The following is a 13,199-nucleotide window of genomic DNA, read 5'->3' as shown; positions in this document are numbered from 1 at the left end:
AAGACCAAGGTCTCATCCCCTGAAGAGGGGAAGTTAGATCCTATGGGCATGACAGTAGGTGACGCAGTGGATGACATCTGCAGGGCTGTTAAACCCCAGCAGAAGATTGAGAGCATCTCTGTGGAAGTGAACAGCAGGTGTGAGCTACCTGGAGAATGCAATACCCCTGTGCTCCACTAGTGGGCAGGACGGAGATGATTCTACGCTGCCACCCTTCCAACACATACCCTACTTGTTGTGTTCAGCTATAGTCAGAAATAGTCACAAGCCTGTGGTACAGTTTTGCAGATTGATTCAGATATACTTTGCTGGCGCGATAAGGAATTTGAGCACTGACAAAGTAATATGGCAGTCCTGTGCCCCTTACGGGGATGCAGGTGGCGCTGTGGGTTAAACCACAGAACCTAGGGCTTGCCGATCAGCAAGTCGGCGGTTTGAATCCCCGCGACGGGGTGAGCTCCCATTGCTCGGTCCCTGCTCCTGCCAACCTAGCAGTTCGAAAGCACAAGTAGATAAATAGGTATCACTCCAGTGGGAAAGTAAACGGCATTTCTGTGCGCTGCACTGGTTCGCCAGAAGCAGCTTAGTCATGCTGGCCACATGACCTGGAAGCTGTACGCTGCCTCCCTCGGCCAATAAAGCAAGATGAGCGCCGCAACCCCAGAGTCGGCCACGACTGGACCTCATGGTCAGGGGTCCCTTTACCTTTTATGCCCCTTAAGGCATGCTATAATAGGGTGTAAGAACATGGGAGTAGGTTCTACTTCACCAGGGGCTATAAATGATGGGGAAACAGGGGGAACATGTCTCCAAAACTCTGACTCCCTCGCCCTCCCATCTTCCTCAGAATTTGAGCGCACTCACTACCCCGACGTCTTTGCCCGTGAACGCCTGGCAGCAAAGATCGACCTCCCGGAGGCCCGGATCCAGGTATGGCAAGGGGATCCGCTCAGCTGTGGGACAGGCCAACCTACGTTTCCTTCTCATTCCCCGTTGATTCCATTCCACTGTTCTTCCCCCCTGTCCAGGTCTGGTTCTCCAACCGCCGAGCCAAGTGGCGCCGGGAGGAGAAGCTGAGGAACCAGAGGCGCCAGGCAGGGGGCACCGGGGGCCACCTGAGCATAAACAGCAGTTTTGGCTCCGCGGGCAGCACTGTCTACCAGTCCCTCCCCCAGCCGACGGGGTCAGGTGAGGGCCGTGGACCCGGCTGACTCGTTCCCATTCCCCCATTCTTTCTTGGCTAACCCATCCCTGTCTGTTTCAGGGAGGCCCTGTTGAACATGGCCCTGGCCCCCAGTAAGAAGGGCTATCCACCACTGACAAGCACATGACTTCTCTCTCTGTTACAGGCACCATGTTGGGCCGTACGGAAAGCGCCCTCAGCAACAACTATGGCGCCCTTCCGCCCTTGCCCACCTTCTCTATGGCCAACAGCCTCCCTATCCAGGTAAGCTTCTCAGAACCCCTTCTCAGGCTGAAGACCACATTCCCATAGCTGTCAACCTTCCCTTATTCCCTTATTCCAGCGCCGTTTCCCGTTGCTATCCCAGATTGTTAGATATCCTGTAGACTGTCCCTAGGACAGGTGAGGCTACTGATCCCTTATTTCCAAGGCTGCTGATCCCTTATTTTCAAATCTGAAAGTTGACAGCTATGCATTCCCTTCTTGGCAAGCTTCCGAGGGCCACATGCTGGGGCGGGTGGGGCCAAAGGCAAAAAGTGGGCGGGGCAACAGATGAGAATATTTCCTATTGTGCTAGAGGCGATAGTTCAGAGCTTCCCAAACTTATTTGGCCTACCCCCCGCCCCTGGAAATCTACCTTCTTTAAGCGAACAAACAGAAAGATGCAGTGGCAAATGTGCATTCTTTTATGTATCTGCATTTCTACCTACGTCCTGCGACGTAGCAAAGGGAGATATTGTAAACCAGACACCTTGGACAAATAGGCAGGCAAGCGGCGGTCCGTTCCCTAGGCCTGGGTGAAGCCAAAAATGGTCCACCCAATCCCAGGAAAGCCCCTCACCTCCAGCACGACTGCAGGATCCAGGGGAGGCGTTTTTTGCCATCCCGCAACGGCGCCTCACCTGGCGGTTAAGTGTCATTACACAACAGATAAAAATGGTTTTTCCTAATTTTCTTTTCTTCTTTTCTTTCTTAATGCTTCCACTGCCCCCTTATTTTTATCCAATAAGAATAAGAATAAGAATAAGAATAAGAATAAGAATAAGAATAAGAATAAGAATAAGAATAAGAATTTATTATTTATTCTTTGCCCATCAGGCTGAGTTTCCCCAGCCACTCTGGGCGGCTCCCAATCGAGTGTTAAAACCAATACAGCATTAGATATTAAAAACTTCCCTAAACAGGGCTGCCTTCAGATGTCTTTTAAAGATAAGATAGCTGCTTATTTCTTTCACATCTGAAGGGAGGGCGTTCCACAGGGCGGGCGCCACTACTGAGAAGGCCCTCTGTCTGGTTCCCTGTAACCTCACTCCTCGCAATGAGGGAACCGATGCTACGCAATTGCACCTGAGGCTACTACTGCCCCCCCCCCCGGATCATTCCAGTGCCCTCACCCTGCCCACTTAGGGAAACACTGGGCTACTTTATTTATTTTATTTTTATTATTATTTATTGAATTTATATACCGCCCTATACCCGGAGGTCTCAGGGCGGTTCACAGAATAAAATCAAGATATAAAACAAAAAAATACCTAATAAAAATAAAGACAACAATCCAATAGCCTGCCTGCAAAAAACCCAAAACATTTTAAAAGGGCATAGGATGTAAAATCGGATCAACCAAAGGCCTGGTTAAAAAGGAACGTTTTTGCCTGGGACCTAAAGGTGTATAATGAAGCTGCCAGGCAAACTTCCCTGGGGAGAGCATTCCACAAATGGGGAGCCACTGCAGAGAAGGCCTGTTCTTGTGTTGCCACCCTCCGGACCTCTCGAGGAGGAGGCACACAAAGGAGGGCCTCTGAAGATGATCTCAGGGTCCAGGTATGTTCATATAGAAAGATGCAGTCCTTGAGGCATTGAGGTCCTGAGCCATTTAAGGCTTTATAGGTCAAAACCAACACTTTGAATTGGGCCCAGAAACTACCGTAATTGGTGGCTAGTGCAGTTGGACCAGGATCGGTGTAATATGCTCAAACCGTCTTGCTCCAGAGAGCAACCTAGCTGCTGAATTCTGCACCAGCTGAAGTTTCCGAACCATCTTCAGAGGCCTTCCATCCAGACGAGGAAGAGGCATTACAGTGGTACCCTGCAAGACGAATGCCTCTCAAGACGGAAAACCCGCTAGACGAAAGGGTTTTCCGTTTTTCGATGCGCTTCGCAGGACGAATTTCCCTATGGGCTTGCTTCGCAAGACGAAAATGTCTTGCTAGTCTTGAGATTTTTTTCCGCTCCCCACCCCCTTTTTCTAAGCCGCTAAACTGCTAATAACCTTTTAGCAGCTAATCCGCTAATCCCTTAAGCCTTTAATAGCCGCTAATAGCGCTAAGCCGCTAAGCCGCTAATAGGGTTGCTTCGCAAGACAAAAAAAACGCTAGACGAAGAGACTCGCAGAACAAATTAATTTTGTCTTGCGAGGCACCACTATATTGGAGTGAATGATTCCATGTCCTAGCCAGGCAAAGACACCTGGGATGTGAAGCAGGACCAGCGAGGGGTGTGGCCTGGGGAGAGGAGGTGTGGCCTGGGAGAGAGGCGTGGCCTGAGGTGCCACACCCTGGAGCTGAAGACACCTGCCTTAAAGACACATGTTCAGGGCCAGGCAAGGCAGGAAGGCTGATTGAGATCCTTTGCTGCTGCTAACCTCCTTTCCTCTGTCGCATCTTGTCTCCCCCAACAGCAGGCCGTGCCCCCCGTGGCCAGCCAGACGTCGTCTTACTCCTGCATGCTCCCCGGCGGCTCGTCAGTGCGAAGCTACGATTCATACACGCCCTCACAGCTCTCCTCTCATAACCTGAGCTCCAGCAACGGGGCCTCTACTGGTAATTGAAGGGCAGGGGGAATGGCTGGTGTGGAGCGAGGGAAGGGCACCAGGGATCTGGGATAAAGCAGGGTTTGCAGCAACTGGTGGGGAAGAGGAGATGGGGCACTGGTCAGCCACAGTTGCTTAACAGCCATGGGAAGTAACACCCCCCCAAAAAGCCCCCCCCCATATAGAGCCATGTAAGAAGAAGCACAGGGAACTCTGGAATCCTTCCTGGGCAGTGATTACAGTGGTGCCCCGCAAGACGAATGCCTCGCAAGACAGAAAACCCGCTAGACGAAAGGGTTTTCCGTTTTGGAGGTGCTTCGCAGGACGAATTTGCTATGGGCTTGCTTCGCAAGACGAAAATGTCTTGCGATTCCTGGGGGTTTTTTTCGCTCCCCACCCCCTTTTTCTAAAGCGCTAAGCTGCTAATAGCCTTTTAGCAGCTAATCCGCTAATCCCTTAAGCCTTTAATAGCCGCTAATAGCCGCTAAACCGCTAATCGCGCTAATCCGCTAATGGGCTTGCTTCGCAAGACGAAAAAACCGCTAGACGAAGAGACTCACGGAACGGATGCTTTTCGTCTTGCGAGGCACCACTGTATATTGTGAAATGCATAATGTGGCTTCTAGTATGCATTTTTAGAAATCCCACCTTCTGCATAAAGCGTGAATAAAATAAGTTTCCAGTCCTTGCCATGTTGGAGCGCTAGTTGAAAATGTGTGCTGTCAGCTTCTGCTAAAACAAACGCAGTGTGTTTTTCACTTGTCAAGGCTGGTGTGCACATACGCCTAGCATAATTTCAGCTACCGCACTCTGACTTAGACTCTTCCTTTATAGAGACCACAAGCCAATAGTCAGCCCCAGGAAGGAAAAGATACTGAACATGAAATTTCGAATTCTGCAAAAGGCTCCCCAAAGCCAGGCAACTGGGTGAAAGCTGAAAGTGACTTATTTCTTTCTTTCAAATGGTCGGACATAATCCACTCCAGTTTTGGGATTTGGGGTGTGGCTGTCCAGCCCTGTCCTACTGCACAGGAGCATAAGAAATTATACTCATTCAGACCATGATTGGGCCACCTAACGCAGTATGTGGCTGATACATTCAGTGGCAGCAGTTCTCCAGGATTTCGGGTCAGAGTCGTTGTCACTAAGCTACAGCTTCAGAATAGAACTGCATCAGTGCTTTTGCTCTCTGCCATTTGAGCTCTGTGGGCATCCACCTTGACCTTGCCATTACTAGTGGGTGAAGGAGCTTTGCCAGCGAGTGGGCTTCCCCTTCCCCTCTGGCTCCAGCGTTTCCCTTTGCTCTGGCAAATGCTGAAGCACAGAGCAGCTCTCTGCATGCCTTGCTGCTTGCACAGCTGCAAATAAGCCCTGGAATGGAAGCCTCTCATGCGCAAGAAGCATGCTGTAGTGTCTGGACACTTTTGACACAGGACTTTATTGTCTGCCTCCCATGCAAGCAGAATATATTATTTGCAGAAGTGTACTCAATACGCAATCGGGGACGCGGGTGGCGCTGTGGGTAAAAGCCTCAGCGCCTAGGGCTTGTCGATCGAAAGGTCGGCAGCTCGAATCCCCGCAGCGGGTGTGCTCCCGTTGTTTGGTCCCAGCGCCTGCCAACCTAGCAGTTCGAAAGCACTCCCGGGTGCAAGTAGATAAATAGGGACTGCTTACTAGTGGGAAGGTAAATGGTGTTTCTGTGTGCGGCTCTGGCTCGCCAGAGCTGCGATGTCACGCTGGCCATGTGACCCGGAAGTGTCTCCGGACAGCGCTGGCCCCCGTACGGGCAGGGGTACCTTTACCTTTACTCAATATGCAAGTTGGGACGCGGGCCAATAAAGCGAGATGAGCACCGCAACCCCAGAGTCGTCTGTGACTGGACCTAATGGTCAAGGGTCCCTTTACTTTTACCATACTCAATACGCAGGTCATATCTTCCCTGTCTTTCTTGCCCAATAGTCTGCAGGCAAGATAGGATAAGTTTTTATTTTAATTTCATAAGGATAGGGAAATCTCGATCAAACCTGAGTGACACAGAGAGGACAGACATAAGAATTGGGGTAATGTAACATAACCTCCATACGCACTGTACTTTGAAAGCACATGGCATCCTGCAGATAATTCTGGGAACTATAATTTTTTTGGTAGGTGCTAGGTATTGCAGCGTTGTCAAGGATAAGCTACAGTTCCCAGGATTCTTTGTGAGGAAGCTATGTGCTTTAAAGGTATGGTGTTTATGCATACCATGTGAGCTATGACCCTCAAAAAACAAGAACTGCAATATTGAAGGCCTTTATTAGACTCTAGATTCTAATCTAACTTTAGAGCCACCCATGTTTAGAAGCACCCGCGTCCCCCAGAACTCTTGCCTGTTAAAAAGCAAAGTGTGGACTTTTATATTGTTTTAAGTTCTTGCTTTTTCCTTCCAGCAGCTGCTGATATGTCTAGAGACACCCAACTTCACCCCCACACAGGCCAGAGTGTAAAAAATGAACAGTTGTATTCTTGTGCACATTTACCTGAGAGCAAGTTCCATTGAGCACAGTGGGACTTAATAGGACCACTCTGCAAATCAGGTGTATACATAAGCTTTGGGGAGGGGGGAGCAAGCTAAGATATTTCAGGAGTCAGATAAGGAGTACATAGACCATGGGTAGGCAAACTAAGGCCTGGGGGCCGGATCTGGCCCAATCGCCTTCTAAATCCGGCCTGCGGACGGTCCGGCAATCAGCGTGTTTTTACGTGAGTAGAATGTGCCCTTTTATTTAAAATGCATCTCTGGATTATTTGTGGGGCATAGGAATTTGTTCTTTTTCTTTTTTCAAAATATAGCCCAGCCCCCCACAAGGTCTGAGGGACAGTGGACTGGCCCCCTGCTGAAAAAGTTTGCTGACCCCTGACCTAGACTGTGCAGCAGAAAACCCTCTTCCACCTAGTGAAGCCATGTCTGTCTATAACCTCTGGATTCTCAGAGCAGGAGGCAGGCGTTTGTGTGGAAGTATTGAGCTGTTGGGAGGGGACATTTCACCTCCTTCCTGGCTGTCTTGATTTAGACAGCAGCGGGTAGTATACGGGCCTGCCCTTCCTTTCACAAATTGCCGTTAACAAGGCAGTTGTTGAAACCAAAGGAGCAGGTCGCAACGTATCTTTCAGGGCCTCAAAAACCTCTGCAAGGGACTTGTCCTTCCTTAACCTATGTCAGAATATTAATTCTTGCGTTGCCTTCCTTGCAGTCAGGCTAGTTCACTAGGGCAAAAACTTGGTTTGCTCCTCAAATCCTACAATAGGCCACTGACTCCAACATGTTTCGTTTTTCGGTTTGGCACAGTTGGTTCATGACGGTTGGTACCCAACGTATTTACTTCGTCCGTGCAAGGACAGATGGATGCTTGGGCAAATCCAAATTTGCCGCTGAGGGTTGGGGGAGCCCCTGGAACAGATTGGGGCGGGCATGCAGCAGGGACAAGAGCAGGCAGTGTTCATACCCTCCAACATGTTGAGTCTCAAAACTGGGACGCAAGGCTTCCTGGCCGTGCTCCCGCGGGAGTCACGTGACCTGTGGGATATCAAAGGAAGCACTTTTTTCTTGCCATTCCCCGAAAAAAGCACTTAAGGGTGCAAAATTGTGGCACCCCAAATGGGGGGAGGGGAAGTGTGATGTGCCGGGACACTTGTGGGGTATGAGAATTTGGTTGTGCAACCGCTTTGCACCATTGAAACAAGCTACTTAGTGCTGCAACCCAATATTTATACAGTGGTACCTCGGGTTTAAGTACTTAATTCGTTCCGGAGGTCCGTTCTTAACCTGAAACTGTTCTTAACCTGAAGCACCACTTTAGCTAATGGGGCCTCCTGCTGCTGCTGCCCCGCCGGAGCACGATTTCTGTTCTCATCCTGAAGCAAAGTTCTTAACCTGAAGCACTATTTCCGGGTTAGCGGAGTCTGTAACCTGAAGCGTACTTAACCCGAGGTACCACTGTACATTAATTTGCTGAGCTGAAAAGACTGGGCTTTGCAGCCTGTAACGTTTGGAGGGATTCCTTCTATTTCCTGACTATTTCCCTCTTCTCTCTCTCTTTTTCTAGGGTTAATCTCTCCAGGAGTGTCTGTTCCTGTCCAAGTCCCTGGTGGGGACCCTGACCTTGCCCAGTATTGGCCAAGGTTACAGTGAGGAAAGAAGTGGAACAGGCTGGGGGGGGGGGGAATGGGGCGGGGGTGGAAACGGACGGCGGAAGGAAAGGGGGGAGATGAATCGGCTGCTTACACGCCACACATTTAAAGCGCATGGCTTCCCCCAGAGAATCTTGGGAAGTGTTAGTTCATCCCTGCCAGAGCTACATTTCGCTGCGCCCTTAACAAACTATGACTCCCAGGATTCTTTGGGGGACATAATGTGCTTTAAATGTACAGTGTGTACAGAAGGGACTTTCCTTCCGCAGCGGGGAGGGGAGGGGAATGGCAATATCTGGGGGAAGGAGCATTGGAAAGGGCCTTCCTCAACTTTGTGTATCTATGTTAGGCAACAACGTCTGTGTGTTTGGTGGCAGGCCTCCTCTTTGCCTCAGTGTGCGCATCATGCGTGCGCCATCGGGGGTGTGTGGGGACCGTCCTTTGGTCACCTTGTCTCTTTCTTCCCAATCCACATTCCGTCTCGAGACTTTCTCCTTCCCTCTCTTCCCTTTCTACCTCCCACCTTGCCCTTTAGATGGCACTAAGAGCTTGGGGAGCGGGGAAGGGGGAACTGCCGGAAGTATGGCAGGAAGAGAGAGGAAACATTGGGGATTCAGCACAAAGGATTGGGGGCAGACCGGGGAGAGAACCGACGACCCTTTGGGGAGCTGGAGGAAAGATTGAACCTTGAAAAGGCCGGACAAACCTTGAAATCTAAAGCAAATATCGGGGCAAGAAGAACTGTGGCAACGGCCACATTGGAATCCTGTGAAAATAATTGTCGAATTGAGTCCCGGCGAAGGATCACATGGGGAAAATGACACACTAGTCCCCTTTCAAGCTGTTGCAAGGGGTGGAGGGTGGGCGTAATAAAACTGCAACCATTTGGAAGAATCACCATCATCATCTTAATATTGATATGCCGCCCATCTGACTGGGTTTCCCCAGCCACTCTGGGCAACTTCTGACAAAATATATTTGTTATCACAGCAGCATCAGTTTTAGACCTCCAAATCCACTTGTGTCTCCTTGGCCGCTCTGCCAGCTGAAGATCAGATGGCTCCTTACAGCTCTTCTGCATCGCTCTCTTTCTCTCTCTCGGTTGGACAGGACTTGCCAAGGGACAGTCTTCACCCACGGCGGCTAGAAAGAGCGCAGGGAGCAGCTTAGCCGCTCAGCAATGCCCACTATCGCCAACAGACTTTGTGGTCACCGTGATGTACCACGTGACGGAAGTTTCGTAAATCTGACCCTTGTCAGTTGGTGCCAAGCACTGACCCACCCCATTTTCTGCCTCCCTGTAGAGTCTTATGGGATAGATGGCGTTTATACAAGGCCTTGCCCCCCCCTTGCAGATTGGGGACCGTTGCTGTAGCGTTACTTCCTGGGTGCGCGGAGTTCAGTCGCTCTTCCCCTTTGCAAGCCAGTCCTATAAACCGCTCCCCACCTGTCTCTTTGTTCACTCTGCCTCGCCTTCTCCATTCCCCTCTTCTCCTCTCCCCGCATGGATTTCACTTAGCTGCGTTTTCACACGGATCCCGGAGGGCTAGGGACCCCCCTTTCTCTCTCTGACCTGCACAAAATGGCCCTCTGACCACCCACACATGCACGCTACCACCCGTAGGCGCAAACTGTTTTCACGTGTGTTAATAAAGGACCCGTGTAAATAATGCGTGTGAGTCTGTGGTTCTGAGATGCGATCTTAGTTGTGGCCAGTGTGGCACAGTGGCAGAGAGACACCCCCTGGGAGGAGAAGGTGGCCAACCTATAGATGTGAGGTCTGGAACAAGCTGGAACTCAACAAGAATTCAGTTCCGGCACCTGTCAGGTGGGCACCATTGCTATTATAAGAGATCAAAGGAGGTTTTCGTGGAGTTTCGGAACCTGTTGTTTTTTTTTAGGAAAATTGCACTCGCAGTTGTGGCTGCTGGCATGGTCATAGGCAATATGTATTTATGCAACAAAACACCACCACCACAAAATGGCTTATAAGTATAAAACCAAATTTACTAGAATAGAGATAGACTTGTAACCATTCAAGCAACAAACATACAGTGGTACCTCGCAAGACGAATGCCTCGGAAGACGAAAAACTCGCAAGACGAAAGAGTTTTTCGTTTTCTGAGTTGCTTCGCAAGACAGATTTCCCTATGGGCTTGCTTCGCAAGACGAAAACGTCTTGCGCCTTTTTTTTAAAACCGCCAATGCATTCCTATGGGAAACCGTCAATACACAGTGGTGCTTCGCAAGACGAAAAAATTCACAAGACGAAAAAACTCGCAGAACAAATTAATTTCGTCTTGCGAGGCACCACTGTACTAAGGTGCCATGTGCAAAACAAAGCCTGGAGATACTGTAAACATGGAGTGGATAAATGTACAACTGTATCTTAACAAATTACATGTGCAATAAATGTTATACAGACTGGATAAATGAACCATTCAACAAGTAGTGTAAGTCCAATCACAGAACGGCAACCCCGTGCCGCCACAATGGCAAGGGTAGCACACTGGAGACTATGAAAAAGTTTTTCAAAGCCACCAACTTGAATAATAATAATAATTTATTATATATACCCCGCCCATGTGGCTTGGTTTCCCCAGCTACTTCAGGCGGCTCCCAACAGAATATTAAAAGCACGCTAAAACATCAAACATTAAAAACTTTCCTAAACAGGGCTGCCTTCAGATGCCTTCTAAAAGTCAGATTGTTGTTTATTTCTTTGACATCAGATGGGAGGGCGTTCCACAGGGCGGCCGCCACTACCGAGAAGGCCCTCTGCCTGGTTCCCTGTAACCTCACTTATCACGGTGAGGGAACCGCCAATAAATAAAAATACATAGCTAACTGAGGTTCTGCCCCCCACAACAAAAGGCCTGTCCCCCTAACAAATGGCCTCCTCACCCCCACCCCAAAAATCCTATCTACACCCATGGCTGCTGGGTCAAGAAAGGTGGTTATTAATTTGGGAGAAGCACGCCAAACAAAACCGAAGTTTGTTTGGCAGTCATTCCGATTTACTTGCACAGAGCTTAGTTGGAGGTTTGACTATCCTGGTCTTTATGGAGCATTCTCTTTTGTTTGTTTATGGGGCAGTTCCATGACAATAAGCATTCAGCCTCATTTGCTTACAGGATATTTACACATCTTCCCACTAATTGTTTCATTTGTTCCACAGTTTCCCATCTGCAAAGAGTTCCTTTAAAAAAAAAAGCAGGTTTGTTGCACTTTATTCCGCTTTAATTTGTCCAAAGCTTAAATTTCTGTGCTCTGAATCCCTCCTGTGAAATAGTGGCAGTTTGTAGGTAAAGGTAAAGGTACCCCTGCCCGTACGGGCCAGTCTTGACAGACTCTGGGGTTGTGCGCCCATCTCACTCAAAGAGGCCGAGGGCCAGCGCTGTCCGGAGACACTTCCGGGTCACGTGGCCAGCGTGACATCGCTGCTCTGGCGAACCAGAGCCGCACACGGAAACGCCGTTTACCTTCCCGCTAGTAAGCGGTACCTATTTATCTACTTGCACTTTGACGTGCTTTCGAACTGCTAGGTTGGCAGGCGCTGGGATCGAACAACGGGAGCGCACCCCGCCGTGGGGATTCGAACCGCCAACCTTTCGATCGGGAAGCCCTAGGTGCTGAGGCTTTAACCCTGAGTGTAAATAGGGGTGAGGGAAAACTTTGACTCTCCAGATGTTTCAGGATTCCATCTAATATCAGCCCCAGCCAGCATGACTGAAGGTTATGGGTGTTGTAGTACAGCAATGTCTGGAGGGCAGAAGGTTCCCATCTCTGATACAAAGGTAAGGGTAAAGGGACCCCTGACTGTTAGGTCCAGTCATGTCCGACTCTGGGGTTGCGGCGCTCATCTCGCTTTATTGGCCGAGGGAGCCGGCATACAGCTTCCGGGTCCTGTGGCCAGCATGACTAAGCCGCCTCTGGCAAACCAGAGCAGAGCACGGAAACGCCGTTTACCATCCCGCCGGAGCGGTACCTATTTATCTACTTGCACTTTGACGTGCTTTCGAACTGCTAGGTTGGCAGGAGCAGGGACCGATCAATGGGAGCTCATCCTGTTTCGGGGATTCGAACCGCCGACCTTCTGATCAGCAAGTCCTAGGCTCTGTGGTTTAACCCACAGCGCCACCCGCGTCCCAGATACAAAGGTACTGATGATCAAAATAAGGATGCAGGAGAAATTCGATTCAGTTTGCATTTGAAGCAGAATCGATCAAATCTGCGCTTGCTGAAACAGTATGAGAACCAAAACATACCTATTCTTCCAAATTCGCACCTATCCGAATTTTGTGATGCAGTTTTCCAACCAGAATTTACGGAATGTATATATAAGGGGAAAGTGTGCATTAACACATCCTATTAAGAGAAAGTGCTTGCAAAAATGTGCACACTTGTCACAATTGCATACAAGAAAATGTATTTATTAGGAGATATAATGCTGAATAATTTTCATGAGCATTTAAAAAAACAAACCAAATTGCATATTGTTGCCAAAATGTGGAGAACTGAATTTCAGATTGGGGGGTGGGGAATGAGAAATGGAGAGAACTCACATTGGCAGATCATTCCATCCCCAACAAGGTATGGTAGCAAAGCAGATAAAACAAGGAAGGCAGCAAAATTTAACAAACACAAGTTTTAAGATTTATTAAAACAAAGCAAAACTCAAAAGCTCTCGAGATGGATGCGGTTGGATTATAGCTTTGGATATCATGTGTGAACTTTGAAAACCCTGTCCGTTACATGCTGTTATTACAGTTTGCTGCTCTTTCTGATGCCTTCTTGTGCATCAACACATTTATAGCTATTTCAAGGGTGTTTTCTGTTTGTCCTATGCTCTTTGCTCAGCAAGCATCCTGCCCCTCACTCCCCCCACTTTTTGGGGTGGTGTTTTTTCCTTGAGCGCATGAGAAGGAAAAGCAACTGTGCCTGTGGTTTTCGGGTGCTAAACAGCAGCGAGGGCTGTGTGTCTCATGGCTCTGGACCACGTGTAGACTTTGATAGGTTGAAGGCATTATATATATA

General features: G+C 49.2%; 1 protein-coding gene across 9 annotated transcripts in view; it reads left to right on the top strand.

The window, feature by feature from the left end:
• Nucleotides 1-9,832, top strand: part of LOC310661789 (paired box protein Pax-6-like) — a gene marked incomplete at its 3' end in the record, with an annotated part of 56,046 nt that extends 46,214 nt beyond the window's left edge. For 4 of the 9 annotated variants that reach the window (XM_083408240.1, XM_083408241.1, XM_083408239.1 and 1 more), the window contains exons 5-10: nt 848-930; nt 1,029-1,188; nt 1,350-1,447; nt 3,861-4,002; nt 8,078-8,153; nt 9,153-9,832. In XM_083408240.1, the coding sequence (XP_083264366.1) occupies nt 848-930; nt 1,029-1,188; nt 1,350-1,447; nt 3,861-4,002; nt 8,078-8,153; nt 9,153-9,309 (716 nt within the window). Of the gene's footprint in view, nt 1-847; nt 931-1,028; nt 1,189-1,349; nt 1,448-3,860; nt 4,003-4,826; nt 5,504-8,077; nt 8,164-9,152 lie in introns of those variants that run through there. The other 5 variants (XM_083408243.1, XM_083408244.1, XM_083408246.1 and 2 more) reach the window with 5 other exon arrangements.
• Between the last annotated feature and the right edge of the window lie 3,367 nt (nt 9,833-13,199).

Source organism: Podarcis tiliguerta (assembly GCF_965153285.1).
Source record: "Podarcis tiliguerta genome assembly, chromosome: 13".
Taxonomy (NCBI): Eukaryota; Metazoa; Chordata; class Lepidosauria; order Squamata; family Lacertidae; genus Podarcis; species Podarcis tiliguerta.
The sequence above is the reverse complement of the archived record's forward strand: the minus strand, read 5'-3'. Positions and strand labels throughout refer to the sequence as shown.